The following is a 15,714-nucleotide window of genomic DNA, read 5'->3' as shown; positions in this document are numbered from 1 at the left end:
GTTGCGGGATCCAAAACTATATTATCATGTAACAATCTGGCGAATATAGAGGAATCTACTCAGTCACCCCTCTACTAGTACCTGTAAACCCCCTCCGCGGTCTAGGACCAAATCTGTAAGGGTGTATTTCGAGGCGAGCTGTATCACTTCTTCTTTCGGAAGCATGTTCCAAGTTAGTGATTGCCTTAGAGCTCACGAGCTCAACCTCGGTGTTGGACGACTAAGAAGAGTCTTGACTCCCACCGAGTGCAGCTATTCTCCTCCTCATGAGAGCATGTACGCGTGGGGCACTTCCTTGCTTATGGCGAGGGGTGCACTCACATTAGCCTCTGATTATTGGGACATCCATGGACCCTTGGGTCTTACTCCCTTCTAGCTATCCTCTAATAGCTATCGGATCTTGGCGGGGCTTAAGTCCCTCTATCATATATTAGATCTTGGAGACCCGACACCTGCGGAGGTGTTGTACATGTACTAGCCGAGGGCCAATCCTTTTGGGAAGGGGAAACATAGCGATAGATTCTATTATCTGAATTGTGTGACCACTCCAATAATTCTTCAAGGTATCCTCGATAAACCATCTGATAAGAAAAATGAGTTCTTCTGGGTATGGGGCCAATCTGACAGGGGCAACCATGACTTCAAGCGCACAGGTACAAATATTGCACTTTGGCTCCATTTAATGATTGTTATTCATTATATATATATTTTTTCGAAAGTGTTGACTTGCATTTTCGTCTTTCTAGGGGCCATTCACATCCAACCATTGGACTGGTTGAATGAGAGGGTGAGTCTTCTCCAAAGTGTTGACATGCGCAAGCGAAACCTTCGCTTTCTTCTTCATGACGAACACCTCAGGCCGTGCGGTCCATCAAAAGATATGGGGAAGATTGTGGATGTTTTCCTTAAGAAAGTTGTCAATTGGGAAGGTTTTCCTGACTCGACTCTCCTTTCTCAAAAATAGTGAGCTAAATTGGTGTCAACTATGACAGCCCCGTCCAAAATTTCTACCCCGAACATAATGGGTATGAGACCAGTAATCCGGGGGTAAAGTGTGTGAATTTTACCTTAGGCTTTTAAGTAGAGCTGGGTGGTTCCCCACACTTCTCTCTAAAGACCTCACTATTCATACCCATGATGAGTATGAATATTCATTGCCTATGTATAAGGAAGTAGATGGGAAAGTTCATAGATGGGACCATTGGTTGATGAGTGGGGAACTGCTTTATGTGAGTAGCCCCACCTTCAAAGTACTGTACGCATCGGGGTTGGATCAATATGGCTCCAACCTTATGTCTGAAAAATATAATACTTTAGTTCTCCCTATGGAGAGAGTGCATATAGTTTTAGGACAAGGTATTTTCTTTATTTCCTTGCTTGACTTTCTTGACTTGACTTGGATATATGCTTGTGGTTGCACTTTGTCTTTATGTTGTTTCCCATAATTATGTCTTGTAGTATACTTGTTGTGTAATAATTCTTGTGATGGCTGACATGTATATTTCCCTTTGATTTTTTAGGTACCATGGATGTTTTAGCAGCCTCTGTCAAACAAGCATCTAAAAGGCAAAGGGTGAACAAAAAGGCCATGCCTCCTCGTCAAGCCAACGAGACTCCCTTAGCGGCAGCCGCCCCAACTCAATGAGTCCCACTAGGTGCTACCGTTGCACCTTCACAAGAGGTTCCCACATCCACAGGCTTCTCTCCTATGGTTGCTTCACCTTCGGGCTTGGCTCTGTCCAGCTTGCCACATTTGACGGCTGTAGTAGCACTACCTGCGATGCCATCTGTTTTTCTAGTGGCCCCTCCTTTTGGTCAACCTCGGCACCCAGTCATGGGGCTGCCATCTTGATTTGCTTCTGAGCAATTTTTTTTCTATCAGTTGGCCCAGGGACTTGCATTCCAGGGAGAGGCTTCTGATCCTATATTGCCCAAAGCAAGCAAGTTCTGAAAAATATTAGCTCGAGAATTTCATCTTTACACACCTCAACTAGGGGGCTTTCGACAGTGATCTGGTCCCAGTCAATAATTTGGCGCAACGACGCCTCGACTCCCTTGCTATGGTGATTGAACCTTTACCACTTTAGCTTATGTAGATGTATGTATATATATATATCTATTACTTTTTTTTTTATGTAGATACTTATGATGTCACTGACTGTTTTGCTTTGTCTTTGTAGTTCCTCTTTGATGACTTCAGCCTTTACCAGAGGACCACTGCCTCCCATAACATATATCTAAAGAAGTGTAAGGACCTTGAGAAACGCAATGTGGAAGCCACTTTGACAATTAAGGAGCTTGAGGAGAAGCTTGCTTCTTTTGAGAGGAAGTTGGAGGAAGCAAGTGCCAAATAAAAAGCTGTTGAGGAAGAGGCCAAAACCAAGAATCAAGAGCATGGTTCGTTGAATGCCAAGTTTGTTAAATTGGAGGCTGAGTCGAAGGTTATGACTGACAACCACACCGCAACCATGGATAAGCTGGAGTCGGAGAATGCAATGACCATTGAGCAGATAAAAATATATCACAAGGCAGAAGTTGCTCGTATTGAAGAGCTTGCCAAGGAGAACGTTTTTGGGATATCTTACTTGTGTTGGTGCCGAAAATAGGACATGGACTTCAGCTTCATGGGCGAGCTTTTGGGTGATTTTCAAGAGCATTGTCGCAAGGCCCAAGCGATCGCAACCACCATCGAGGTCACTGCAGCGGAAGCCAAGGAGAAAGGAGAAGAGATCACTTCTGAACCAAATTTCCCGTAGTCGAGGAGAGGAGTTACACAAGGGTGTTGGCATGTTGGCGGTGCTCTCCCTTGTGGTGGCGTTCCATGTGAGAGCTGCCATGTGTTAGTGCTCTCCATGATTGACTTTAGGCTTTTTATTAGTTTTGCAGTACTCCATGCGAGAGCTGCCTTGTGGCAATGCTCTCCATGGACTAATTTTATGCACTTTGTTATTTGTATGAGAACATATTTGTGTTTATGTCTCCTTGTGCCACATACATTTATTTTGGTTATGTATTGATATTTGGGCCCATATGGGTGGGTTCACTCATTGCCCACTTGGTGTGGAGTGCTCGCTAGTTAAAGCTAACAAGTCTTTTCACATCTTTGGAACTTTTTAAGCATATATAACTTAGTTTATTCCATATCTTGGTGACTTTAGAATTTTAAGTTGAATATATTTTTTTGGCTTATTTTATTTCGATGCTTATTATCTTTGTAACGTGGGGTTTTAAAGATCACATTAACTTTATTACCAATGGTGGCTTGCATTTTTACTAGTTTGAGCAAGTTGTCGACATGGGTCTTAACTCTTTGGGTACTCAATTTTAGCACGCGACCCACTTGTCAAAGTCTCCAATGTAGGCAATTTGAGATGTCTTTGGTAAGTGGAATTTTTGAGTTATGGCTCCTTGGAGCGCCCTCATTTATCTTTTATGTCGCTAGTGTACCAACTTTGCCCCCTGTCCGAGATGAAATTTTGAAAATATATTCATGGCAATTTTTTTAAAAAAATTTCTTGCTGTTAAAGTGACGTGTTAGCAATGACATTGAGATTTATTTTTATTTTGTCGATATACCGACTTTGCCCCTACCCGAGATGAAATTTTGAAAAAAATATCCATGGCAAAAATTTTTAAAAGCCCATGCTCAGAAAGTGACGTGTCGGCAATGACTTTGAGATTTATTTTGTGAATTGATGGAGTATAGTTATAGCCTAGACCATATATGCCCCCCAAGTTATAAAAGTATTGGGTTACTTTTGTAACTTGTTTGGGTGAGGACGTAACATTATAAAAGAAATATTTTTGCAAAAATTGTAAACATTTATCAAAAAATAAACAACTGATTATCTAAAAAGGAATTTTAAATGTCGTGCTTTTGGAATGGCACTTAACAACTGAAAAACTAATAACATTGTTCAATATTGTGAAAAGAAAATAAAAGCTAAAAAAAGTCGGCTCCACATGGCTTCTCCTAGCCACTTTTATTATCTTGGCAAGTGTGTTCAAAAGTTGTGGCTTAGAAAAGTTGAGTCCCAGGTTGGGATTGACCTTTCATTACCACACTGTTGCATACTCTTGCTGCCAACTGATCCCCACGTACTATGCCATTCCCATGATTTGTTGGTAAACTTCATAGTTAAATTTCTCATTGATGTTGCTGGCCCCAGTGCGATAAGCATTGGTGTTCCCATTATTACATTATAAACCGATGGAATGTCCACCGCGACAAATTTTGTCATTTTTGTTACAGTTTGCGGCGCCTCTCCCATTGTGAGAGGGAGAGTGATTTTTCCAATACTTGATATGCCTTCGCTGATAAATCTATATAAATATGTGAGGCATGGTTGCAAGTCTCGAGTCTCAAGTCCCATCTTATTAAGGGTGGACTTGTATAGTAAGTTGATCCCAGTTCCATTATCAACAAGTATTCTATAATAGTGTTTTTAAGGTTAACTATAATGGTGCAATATTTTTTATCTAATTTTATTTTTAATTTTTTTTCAAACGATAATTAGATCGTTGATTATTTAATTTATTTTTTAAATATTAATCTTAACTGTGTTTCTAACGTGAGAAGATGTCAAAACTATTATTTTAACTTATTAGTATTAATAAAAGGATTATTTTTTTTTTCAGTTTTAACCAAAAAAGGTAATACTATTACAAAAATACTTCCAGCTGACTAAATAAACAAATATACAACCCAAATAAAAAATTACATAAATACCACTTACACACACGTTCAACCCAAGATCCATGCTTCTTGGGCAACTATCGCGCAACCACGTAACAACCAAACTCAATTGAAACGAAAATTCAACCAAAAAGAGAACCACCATTAATTCCGACGATTTCACCTGAGAAGACGACCAGAATCAATCAAAACATGGGCTGTTTCGAATTCATAAAAAAAAGTGTAGAAAAATTACTACGAAACTAAAATTCAACAAAAAATCCAGTTTAATTTGCATAAAACTAATGTCCTGACTTCAATTTTCAAATCCATGAAAGACATATCTCAAAAAGTTGAACTAGAGTTCTCAAACAATCCAACTCAAGTATAATTTAAAAAAAAAAAAATTACATCAATATAGTAAAATGTTTATCTTGGTGTATTTTCGTTGTTTTCTAAATTTTTAATGGTGAATTTGTTCATATTAAATCATAAAGAGACATGTAGATAAAGTTACGTACGTGAAAATAATGTTATGATTTTTAATGTTTCATAAAAAATTTGCTAACAGTTATTTTGTTTGATTGAAACCTTCGTCTGATGCAACATTCGACCAACCACCTAGCAACCACACTGCAATCATCGTCTGATTGAAACTTTCATCTGATGCAACCACTGCGCAACTATTCTGCAACCATCGTCTGATTGTGTAAGTAATAGTGTTAGAGGTATTTTGGTAATTAAAATCGCATAAAAAGTATAAATGTTGTCCATTATGGAAATACTTTTGTAAATAAAGTGTCAATTTTTTTTTTTATGTAATAATTTCTTAATAAAATGACAAGTTTTAATAAAAAAAAATACAATATAATTACCATTATGCTAAAGTAATCACCACTCTAAAAATTAAAATTACTCTTATACCCTTATTTTATTCCCTCCTCCTAGCACCATAAAAATTGAGGATATTCTTTTTTGCAATACACTGATTTTTATTAGCATTCCAAAAATAAACAACATATCCTATTTTATTACTATTACTGTTAATATTACCTTTCCAGGTTTTTACTTTGCCACTCATTTTTGTTTCCTAATAAACCAAAAAAGTACAAATTTTGGGAGCGGTACTGAAACCGGACCTGGCCTGGCAGAGAGGATAAGAGCCATGTTCCAAAAGGGGGAACTTGGAAGGAAAGAGAGAAGAGAGGAAAGAGAGAAGAAAGGAAGATTGAATATGTATATGCAGTCATCAGTGTGCGCATTATGTTTATGGGTAGTTAAGCAAGTTAATTAAATAAAGAAATAATAAAAGCAAAAGCTAACAGCGCATGCTTTTCACGTTGTGATGTCAGGAAGGAATAGATTGAAGCTCTTCTCCCTCCTCACCCTCACTCTTCTCTTAATTACACATTTCCATTTTCCTTACAAAAATTCCTCTCTTATCCACACTCACACATATATATAATAATACCAATTACAATACATACACACACACGCAAACCACTGAAGCTTGTTTCTACCACCCACCCAATAAAAATCGTCTCTTTTTGTCTCTGAGAAAGCTGTTGAGAACACGACATTATATATATATATATATATATATATATATACAGACACGGCAGCTGCATCAGTTGTAGTAGTAGTAGTAGTGCGGAGCTAGTCGTACATACGCAAAACGACATGTCGTCTATTGCGGCGAAAGAGCCGGAGCAAGTTATGAAGCTTAGGGGAGGATCAGTGCTTGGGAAGAAGACGATTCTGAAAAGCGACCACTTTCCTGGATGCCAGAACAAACGATTGTCTCCTCAAATCGATGGCGCTCCAAACTACCGTCAGGCCGAATCTTTACATGTACATGGTGTTGCAATTCCCACCATGGATGGGATCCGGAATGTTCTCAACCACATTCATGGAAAGGAAGCTCAAGTTCTTTGGATTAACCTTCGCGAGGAGCCGGTAAATTCATACACAGATCCATTACTTATTAGGTTCTTTAATTTCTTTAGCCAATTTCGATTTCCCTGGTCTATTTCATTTTAGCTTCGTTTTCAAGTTCAACCAACCTAAATTTTGGACTCACGAGCATTTTGATGCTTTGACCATGCAAAAGATTTCAGACCAGATAGCCTACTAGTACAAGTGATTGTTCCCAACCAAATAAATTTTCATGTTAAAAAGAAATGTTCTTTCTTTTCTTCAAACAGGTAGTGTACATTAACGGACGCCCTTTTGTATTGCGTGATGTGGAAAGGCCTTTCTCAAACCTGGAATATACGGTATGTTGATAAAGTCTAGTTTTATTTTTATACTTGCAATTTGAACATTATGTTTTACTCCCATGTTTCTAAACTCCAAAAGTTTTTGCCTCTTCATTCATGAACTCCAATACAACATCTTTAAGGCTATATGTTAAGCTAAACAATCACATATCTTCTGGGCATTTTGCAAATACTTCTATTTTTGAAAGGAAGATGCATACCTCCATATGAATATCATCCTTAACTCAGTAGTAATGTCGGTATTATAGTAGCTCCCCACCTCAGAATAAGCTGATACTTCTGCTCTCAAAATGTAGTTCAGTTTTGAAACTTGTTCCTGAACCAGGGCCCATCACATTTGGTTTAGTTAGGAGGATTATTTGGATGTTTAATTTTTCTAAAAATAGATTCATAAATTTTATACTATACTGCAAGAATTCACGTATTTGTGCTAATAACATCTGTCTGTTTTAAACTTGCTTATGGCCTTTTATATTGAATAAGGGAATCAATAGGGAAAGGGTTGAACAAATGGAGGCTCGACTGAAAGAAGACATCCTCATGGAAGCTGCGAGGTATATTTTCCTTTGCTGCATTGTGTTATAACCAGCCCCTCCCAAAAATATGGTGACTGTTTGTACAGTTCTTTACCTTTTCATTTGAATGAGAGATAAATTTGTTTGCACATCTGACATCCCAGATATGGAAACAAGATCCTTGTCACCGATGAATTGCCAGATGGCCAGATGGTGGACCAATGGGAACCAGTATCTCGTGATTTTGTGAAGACACCACTAGAGGTATCTCTACTGTATGTTATTCATAAGAAGGGGTTAAGAAAGAAAAATATATTTTGTTTTGATAACTCAACTTGTTTTCTTTCCTTTAGGTGTACAAGGAATTACAAGTAGACAGATACCTAGTTGACTATGAGCGTGTTCCTATAACTGATGAAAAATCTCCCAAGGAGTTGGATTTTGATATTTTGGTGAGTTGAAATGGGAAGAATCCTCCTTTTAGCTTGCCTAAGTGTTCTGTCGTAGACAATACTTAAGACCTACATGTCACTTAAAAGTGTTCACAACTCTTAGTTTCTACTCAAATAATAACAACCAGATAATAAGAACGAGTTTATATGAGCAGACTGTAATTTGTCATGACAAACACTTCTTTCAAGTCTTTCTGTGGTAATACATTTACATTTGTCTCTAATTTTCACTTTTTATTCCTAGGTTCATAAAATTTCTCAAGCTGATATAAATACAAAGATTATATTTAATTGTCAAATGGGACGTGGGCGGACTACAACTGGGATGGTGATTGCAACTTTAGTTTATCTCAACAGAATAGGATCTTCTGGTAGCATTCCTGCTTTCTATACTCTTTTTTACTTTCAATATTTGGAATAATCATTATTCATCAATACAATGAACAATGAATGTGCATATGACTTTTAATGTTGTGTATTTACATTATTTGACATCATGTTACAAATATCTTTAGAAAAACTTGTCTTGTTAACCTGGTTATTCTCATTGTTACTTTCAATAATCTGTTAATTTTCACTTTATGCTTGCTAATAATATTAATTCCACAAAATGTAACATTAAAGCAGGAGAAAGCCTATTGTTGGTGCATTGCAGAATACTGATACTAAGAGCACTCACAATAGCTTGTTTGTTACTTGTCCAGTCATAATTGTGAAATAGATCATAATGATCAGGGGGTTAAGGGCCCTTTATTTGAAGTATAAGTATAACAACAAGAGGGAGAATCGTGTAATATATAAGATCAGTGAAAGATTGGTTATCTGAATATAAAAACTAGCGAGTGCTGCATGCCTTGGGGAAGTCTGAGTGTTGTTTCTATGTTTCTTCAACATTTTTTCAAACACTGAGATGACATTAGACGTCAAATTAGATTGGAACAATGCCAAATAGTTCTTTGGTCGCATCACAAGTAATTTAGTATTGGATCAGTATCTAAGCTACGTAGCCGTGAAGAATTCTATTCCTTTTGTAAGGTTTTTAACATGCCACAATTAGCATTTGATGTGGCATATTGAAATTTCATGTCTGTATGTTTCTTAGATCATAGTTGTGGAGGGAGAAATATCTAAAATACCAGACCATTCTACCAATATTTTGCCTAATAATCTCTTCTACCTCTGATGTATAATTTGGGATTGAGCAGTTAAGTGGTAGTCTTCCCTGCCTTTGAGTGTACATGTATCCACAATAAATAATTATTTCTGAACAAACTAGGACAAAGGTAAGGATTGATTTTCAAGCTCTAAATGAGACTTTTTCTTTTGGATCAGTAATAGTAATGTGATGGCTTGGAAAGCAAATTTTCAAACATGTTTACATTCAATCAACAACAGATGTCTTACTGATATTATTAATAAGTTTTTGCTGGATCGCTCATATTTATAGTTTTAACATATTGTATATTTTTCCCACTTTCTTCTGTTGTTATTGGCATTTGGCAACGGCACGACACTCTAGTCAGTTGCTTTGATGATGTTAGCTTCTCATTCTTAGTCTTTTTGCATAAATAGGTATTCCAAGATCCAATTCAATTGGTAGAGTTTCAGATGCTGTTGCTAGTGCCACTGACAACTTTCCAAACACAGAAGAAGCACTTCGTAGAGGGGAATATGGTGTCATAAGAAGCCTGGTTAGGGTATTAGAGGTACTTAAAATCTTTTCTTAATTTTTTTTTTAATTAAAAAAGCTGAAAAATTAATACTTTTTGAAAAATTTCATTATTAATTCATGTTTTAGGGTGGCCTTGAAGGGAAAAGGCAAGTAGATAAAGTCATAGACAAGTGTGCCTCCATGCAGGTATAACTCTTCAATCCCATGCTGCACCCTTTGACTTCAGTTTGCTTTATAAACATCTATTTAATGGGAGATTATCTCAAATTATCTGATTTTTCCAAGAAATCTCTTTCATCCATTTCTTGCCAGAAAATATTTATATAGGTATACATATACATTTATATATAAGCTCTTTTAAAATTAAAAGTCTGTTGAACTCATGAAACCATTTGTTGAAATTTTACAGAACTTGCGTGAGGCAATTGCCACTTATCGCAATAGCATTTTACGTCAACCAGATGAAATGAAAAGAGAGGCGTTGCTTTCATTTTTTGTGGAGTATCTTGAGAGATACTACTTTCTTATATGCTTTGCCGTCTACATTCATTCAGAGAAATCAGCCCTTCAATCTAAATCTGTTGGTAATAGCAATTTTGCTGACTGGATGAGAGCGAGACCAGAACTCTATAGCATTCTTCGCAGGTATTAAAAGTTCTTATCATATCTAATTTAATAAAGTTGACAATATGGCAGACATTGAATGTGATCCCAACTGGTTTCGTCGCTTATTGCTTTTCCTTTTACTTTTATCATTGATCCCAACTGACTGTTTTGAGTCATCAGACTCATCACCATAGAGAAATTCTGAGCATTGTGTATATTTTATTAAAAACCTCCAATAATGTTGAGGTATATGACTACATTCGGATGAAAGTGCACCTGTAGAAGGTTAGATTAGCCAGGGTTCTTAGGATTTAAGGTGATTATTTTCTTCAGGAATTTGATGCTAATTGAGGGTCAAAATAATGGTATATATTTGTGTTTCTAGAACAACTTATAGGCATTGCAATCTTTCATATTGAAAAGTAGAATATATCTTATTTCAAGAAAGCGAAACAGTAAGGATAAAAAATATATGAAGATTATCTAGCGGATTTCCATATGTGATGTTGCCTCTTTTTTCCTCTCCCAATTCATGATGAACTAGTTAATACCCTCTTCTTCATTTTTTTTTGACAAACAAACGAACTAGGTCATATCTTAGGCATTATTATTGTTGGAATTTTTGGTCATTAATAATATTTCTGCAATCTGGTGCTCTTTCAGACTGCTTAGGAGAGATCCAATGGGTGCACTTGGGTATTCAAGTTTGAAGCCATCCCTCATGAAGATTGCTGAATCTACTGATGGTCGTCCTTCTGAGATGGGTATAGTTGCTGCATCACGAAATGGTGAGGTTTTAGGCAGCCAAACTGTTCTGAAAAGTGATCATTGCCCAGGTTGTCAAAACCAACACTTACCTGAAAGAGTTGAGGGTGCCCCTAATTTCCGGGAAGTTCCTGGCTTTCCAGTTTATGGAGTAGCAAATCCAACTATCGATGGAATACGATCTGTGATACAAAGAATTGGTGGCTCGAAAAGTGGTTGTCCAGTTCTTTGGCACAATATGAGAGAGGAACCGGTTATTTACATAAATGGAAAACCATTTGTGCTCCGTGAGGTTGAAAGACCATACAAAAACATGCTTGAATACTCGGTAATTTTTATTTGTGGCATATATAATATGTATACATATTCAAATGTGTAATCTACATTATTGCTGCTAGTCTAGAATGTAGGGAGATGTTTTCCCTAACTGTCTATGTCCATTTTTGGGGAAAGTAAAATTAGGATGTCTTCTTTCAGGGCATTGATCGTGAGAGAGTGGAAAGAATGGAAGCTCGACTGAAAGAAGATATCCTCAGAGAAGCTGAACGTTATGGTGGTGCCATAATGGTTATTCATGAAACAAATGATGGACAAATATTTGATGCTTGGGAACATGTAAATATCGATGCTATTCAGACTCCACTTGAGGTTTTTAAATGCTTAGAGGCTGATGGTTTTCCTATTAAATATGCGCGTGTACCTATTACTGATGGTAAAGCTCCAAAAAGTTCAGACTTTGACACTTTGGCAATGAATATTGCTTCGTCTTCCAAGGATACTGCTTTTGTTTTCAATTGCCAGGTTAACATTTTTCATTCTTACTGTGATGAATTGTGCATTTTAAATGTTAAATGAATTCGCAATTCTATGTACTGTACTTTGTCTTTTTCTGAACATTATTAAAATTTACAGATGGGCAGAGGAAGGACAACCACTGGCACCGTAATAGCTTGCCTTTTGAAACTTCGAATTGATCATGGTAGGCCTATTAAAATTTTGCTTGATAGTATGACCCATGAAGAGGAGGATGGTGGAACCTCCAGTGGTGAAGAGACTGGAGAAAATGTTGTTCCATCAACTTCTAGTGTTGCAAAAGTAAGAATTGAAAAGGACCAAGGTAGAAGTTTTGGCATAAATGATATCTTATTATTGTGGAAAATAACAAGATTATTTGATAATGGAGTGGAATGCCGTGAAGCCTTGGATGCTATTATAGATAGATGTTCGGCTTTGCAGAACATACGCCAAGCTGTTCTTCAGTACCGAAAAGTTTTCAATCAACAGCATGTTGAACCAAGGGTAAGGAGGGTAGCACTAAACCGCGGTGCTGAGTACTTGGAACGGTACTTCCGTTTAATTACTTTTGCAGCATACTTGGGTAGTGAAGCATTTGATGGATTTTGTGGACAAGGAGAATCCAGGATGACATTTAAGGAGTGGTTGCATCAAAGATCAGAGGTTCAAGCAATGAAATGGAGCATAAGATTAAGGCCTGGAAGATTCTTCACAGTTCCTGTAATTCCTTCTTTCTTGGACTAGCAAACTTGAGACTTACTATTTTTCTTAGCTTGCAACATTTCCTTTTTTCTTACAATATTTCCTTTTACGGGCATGGATATGTACCCTCATTTTTTTTTTCATTTAGGAGGAACTGAGAGCACCTTATGAGTCCCAAAATGGTGATGCAGTTATGGAGGCAATTGTAAAGACGCGAAATGGTTCGGTTTTAGGGAAAGGCTCTATACTTAAAATGTATTTCTTTCCTGGTCAGAGAACTTCTAGCAACATACAGATCCATGGTGCACCACATGTTTACAAGGTAAGTTTACATGGATGTGTTTCAAACATCTTATGATTATTATGCTGTCAAAGTCATATGGTAATTCCATAGTTCCATCTCTTGAGTCATTACAGTGAAGTATCTTTAGTCATTGTGTTGCCGGATTGGACAAGTACAGGACAGTAAATTTAATGTTATGGAGGCAGAGTTAAATATTTCATTAAAGAGCGATTTACTAGCTGCCAATTGGACCAGAGAACTCTAGAACATTATATACATGAAGTTTTTTTACGAACAGCTTATCATGTGATCATTGTAAGATTAGATTTCATAGATAACGGGACTTTTGTGCTGTAAAGTCGTAACTTCCATTTTCTACAGGTGGATGGATACCCTGTGTACAGTATGGCAACTCCAACAATTGCTGGTGCCAAAGAAATGCTAACATATCTAGGTGCCAAGCCCAAATTGAAAGGGTCTGCTGCAGAAAAAGTGATATTAACTGATTTGAGAGAAGAGGCAGTTGTTTACATTAATGGAACACCTTTTGTACTCAGGGAGCTTAATAAGCCCGTTGATACACTCAAGCACGTTGGAATAACTGGCTCTGTGGTACGTCATCAAAACTTTTCTCATTTTGTCTAGTAGTCATATTGCAAATATAGTTCCAATTTTTTGCAATCTAATGCAGGTGGAACACATGGAAGAACGATTAAAAGAAGACATATTGTCTGAAGTTAGACTGTCAGGTGGTCGGATACTTTTACATCGTGAAGAATATAACCCAACATTGAATCAATCCAGTGTCATAGGATATTGGGAAAACATCTTTGCAGATGATGTGAAGACTCCTGCAGAGGTATATGCTTCTTTGAAGGAAGATGGTTATAATATTACGTATAGGAGAATTCCATTAACAAGAGAGAGGGAGGCATTATCGTCTGATGTAGATGCAATCCAGAACTGTATAGATGAGTAAGTATCCGATCCTAAATACTTTCAGCTCTGTGATAGTCTAATAACATGCTTATTATATGCTAAATTGTATGTGGGGCTTGATTATTTTTCCTAGTCCATAAGGATATATTTGGGGGAGAAAAGATAGAAAGGAAGAAGAGGTATGGTGCGAAGGGAAAGAAATAGAGCATGAAGGAGAAAATCATACATTCTTGTGTTTTGTATGGGTAGAAGAAGGAAAGATCAAACATTCTCCATTTGTTTGGTAGGAAGGAGAGGTGGAATTGGGGGATGGGAAGGTTCATTTGAACAATTATGGTCATTTCTTCATAAAATCTCTCTAATTTGGAGGAGTTGAAAATTGGTTCATTCTTCTCCCTATTTCCTACCCAATATACACCAAGTTCATCTAATAAACCCCACTCCTTTCCTTCCTTTCATATTTTTCTCCTACCAAACACACTATAAATTGATAGAAACTCTTCAACCATCCAGGATGTTCTCTGTGATGGATCACTAAGTCTTCCTTTTGCGTAGATTATTTTGTCTTTCTTTTCTTGGATATTCACATTGGCAAATGTATCCTCTCAGTTCTTAAAACAATCGTTTTTAATAGTTCTGCAGGGTGTTACCTTTTTGTATCGCACACAGGCTTTGGAGGAGTGGCATATGCCATGGCAATTATTTGTATTAGACTTAGTGCTCAGGCAACCTTTTCTTCAGAAGTTCAAACATCCTTGGGTAGTAGTATGCACCAGTTAAACAATGCTGACAAGGAGTTGCCTAGTCGGGCATCTAATGAAGAAACTCTCAGAATGGGCGATTACCGTGATATATTAAGCCTTACAAGAGTTCTGGTGTACGGTCCAGAAAGCAAAGTAGATGCTGACCTTGTGATTGAAAGGTAAGAAAGTCTTAAGAGAAGCTTGTATGTTCAATAAAATAGAAGTTTGCAGTGATTGTTTGGAGTTGAGGTGACTGGTGAAGCAGGCTTAGCTTAATTTCTTTGTTCAATGTAAATAGGTGTGCAGGTGCTGGACACTTGAGAGATGATATCTTTCACTATAGCAAGGAACTGGAGAAGTTTCCGGTTTTGGATGATGAGCAGGGAGCGTACTTAATGGACATGGGTATCAAGGCTTTAAGGTATTTAATTTGCGTATTTTCAGTAAATGAAGATGATATCTATTATGAGATGAAAGTTAAAAGTGATAAAGTGCGATAATGATGTGTATATGAATGAATGAATGATTTGCCGATGTGTGCAGGCGCTATTTTTTCCTGGTGACATTTAGATCCTACCTCTATTGCACTAAAGGAGCCGATACGACATTCACCTCATGGATGGATGCAAGGCCTGAACTCGGACATATGTGTACTAACCTAAGAATTGACAAGTGATTTTTTATTTCTTTCTTTTATAATTTGTACAGAATAAATCCCATTAATAGCCACTATTTGTAACCAACCTCTAGCGAGCCATGCATTTACTTGTTTTCTTTTTAATCCTACGCCTCTTTCTTCTCTTAAAACTTCACCCAAATTCATAGCACTAGCAAAGCAAAGCAAGCAAAACATGAAACATACATTGCCAAATATCACCTTAAGGTTTTCTTTTGTGCTCTCACCTATCTTGCATTTTTTGCATCTCACTCGGTTGAAATTTGCCTCTTTCAAAGACTCATTTAATTTTCTCAAAATTGTTTCGTGCTTGCTATTATTATTATTATTATGATCGTTTGAGACAATGTAAGTAATGTATTAAGGTTTAGGGTGTTTTGTTTTGGCTACCTATATATATAAATATATTGTAATTTGATGGAATAGGTTTGTATAAATTAAACGTTTCTAGAGGTATGTTTATACAAGAATATATATTTTTTTTAGTTGCCTACAAAATATTTGGTGTATTTTATATGAATTTTTATATATATTTTTTCTTTTTCAATATAATTTGGTAGCTTTATCTCAAGGTGTATGCTCGATGATCAGATTTGTTCTGTGTTTATGTAT

The 15,714-nt window shown here is 36.8% G+C and overlaps 1 protein-coding gene across 1 annotated transcript; it reads left to right on the top strand.

Annotated features, from left to right (window-relative positions):
• The first annotated feature begins 5,796 nt into the window (after positions 1 to 5,796).
• On the top strand, positions 5,797 to 15,328 carry LOC133032761 (uncharacterized). The gene is made up of 18 exons (XM_061107103.1): positions 5,797 to 6,631; positions 6,880 to 6,951; positions 7,438 to 7,508; positions 7,634 to 7,733; positions 7,823 to 7,921; positions 8,166 to 8,292; positions 9,494 to 9,627; positions 9,720 to 9,779; positions 10,003 to 10,238; positions 10,863 to 11,292; positions 11,442 to 11,765; positions 11,877 to 12,479; positions 12,610 to 12,783; positions 13,126 to 13,356; positions 13,436 to 13,719; positions 14,318 to 14,605; positions 14,725 to 14,847; positions 14,970 to 15,328. The coding sequence occupies exons 1-18, from the start codon at positions 6,356 to 6,358 to the stop codon at positions 15,100 to 15,102; spliced, it is 3,765 nt and encodes a 1,254-aa protein (XP_060963086.1). The 5' UTR covers positions 5,797 to 6,355; the 3' UTR covers positions 15,103 to 15,328.
• Positions 15,329 to 15,714: the final 386 nt, after the last annotated feature.

The sequence above is a fragment of the Cannabis sativa genome, chromosome X, assembly GCF_029168945.1.
Source record: "Cannabis sativa cultivar Pink pepper isolate KNU-18-1 chromosome X, ASM2916894v1, whole genome shotgun sequence".
Classification (NCBI taxonomy): Eukaryota; Viridiplantae; Streptophyta; class Magnoliopsida; order Rosales; family Cannabaceae; genus Cannabis; species Cannabis sativa.
Note: the sequence above shows the minus strand (reverse complement) of the source record. Positions and strands in the feature narration are given on the sequence as shown.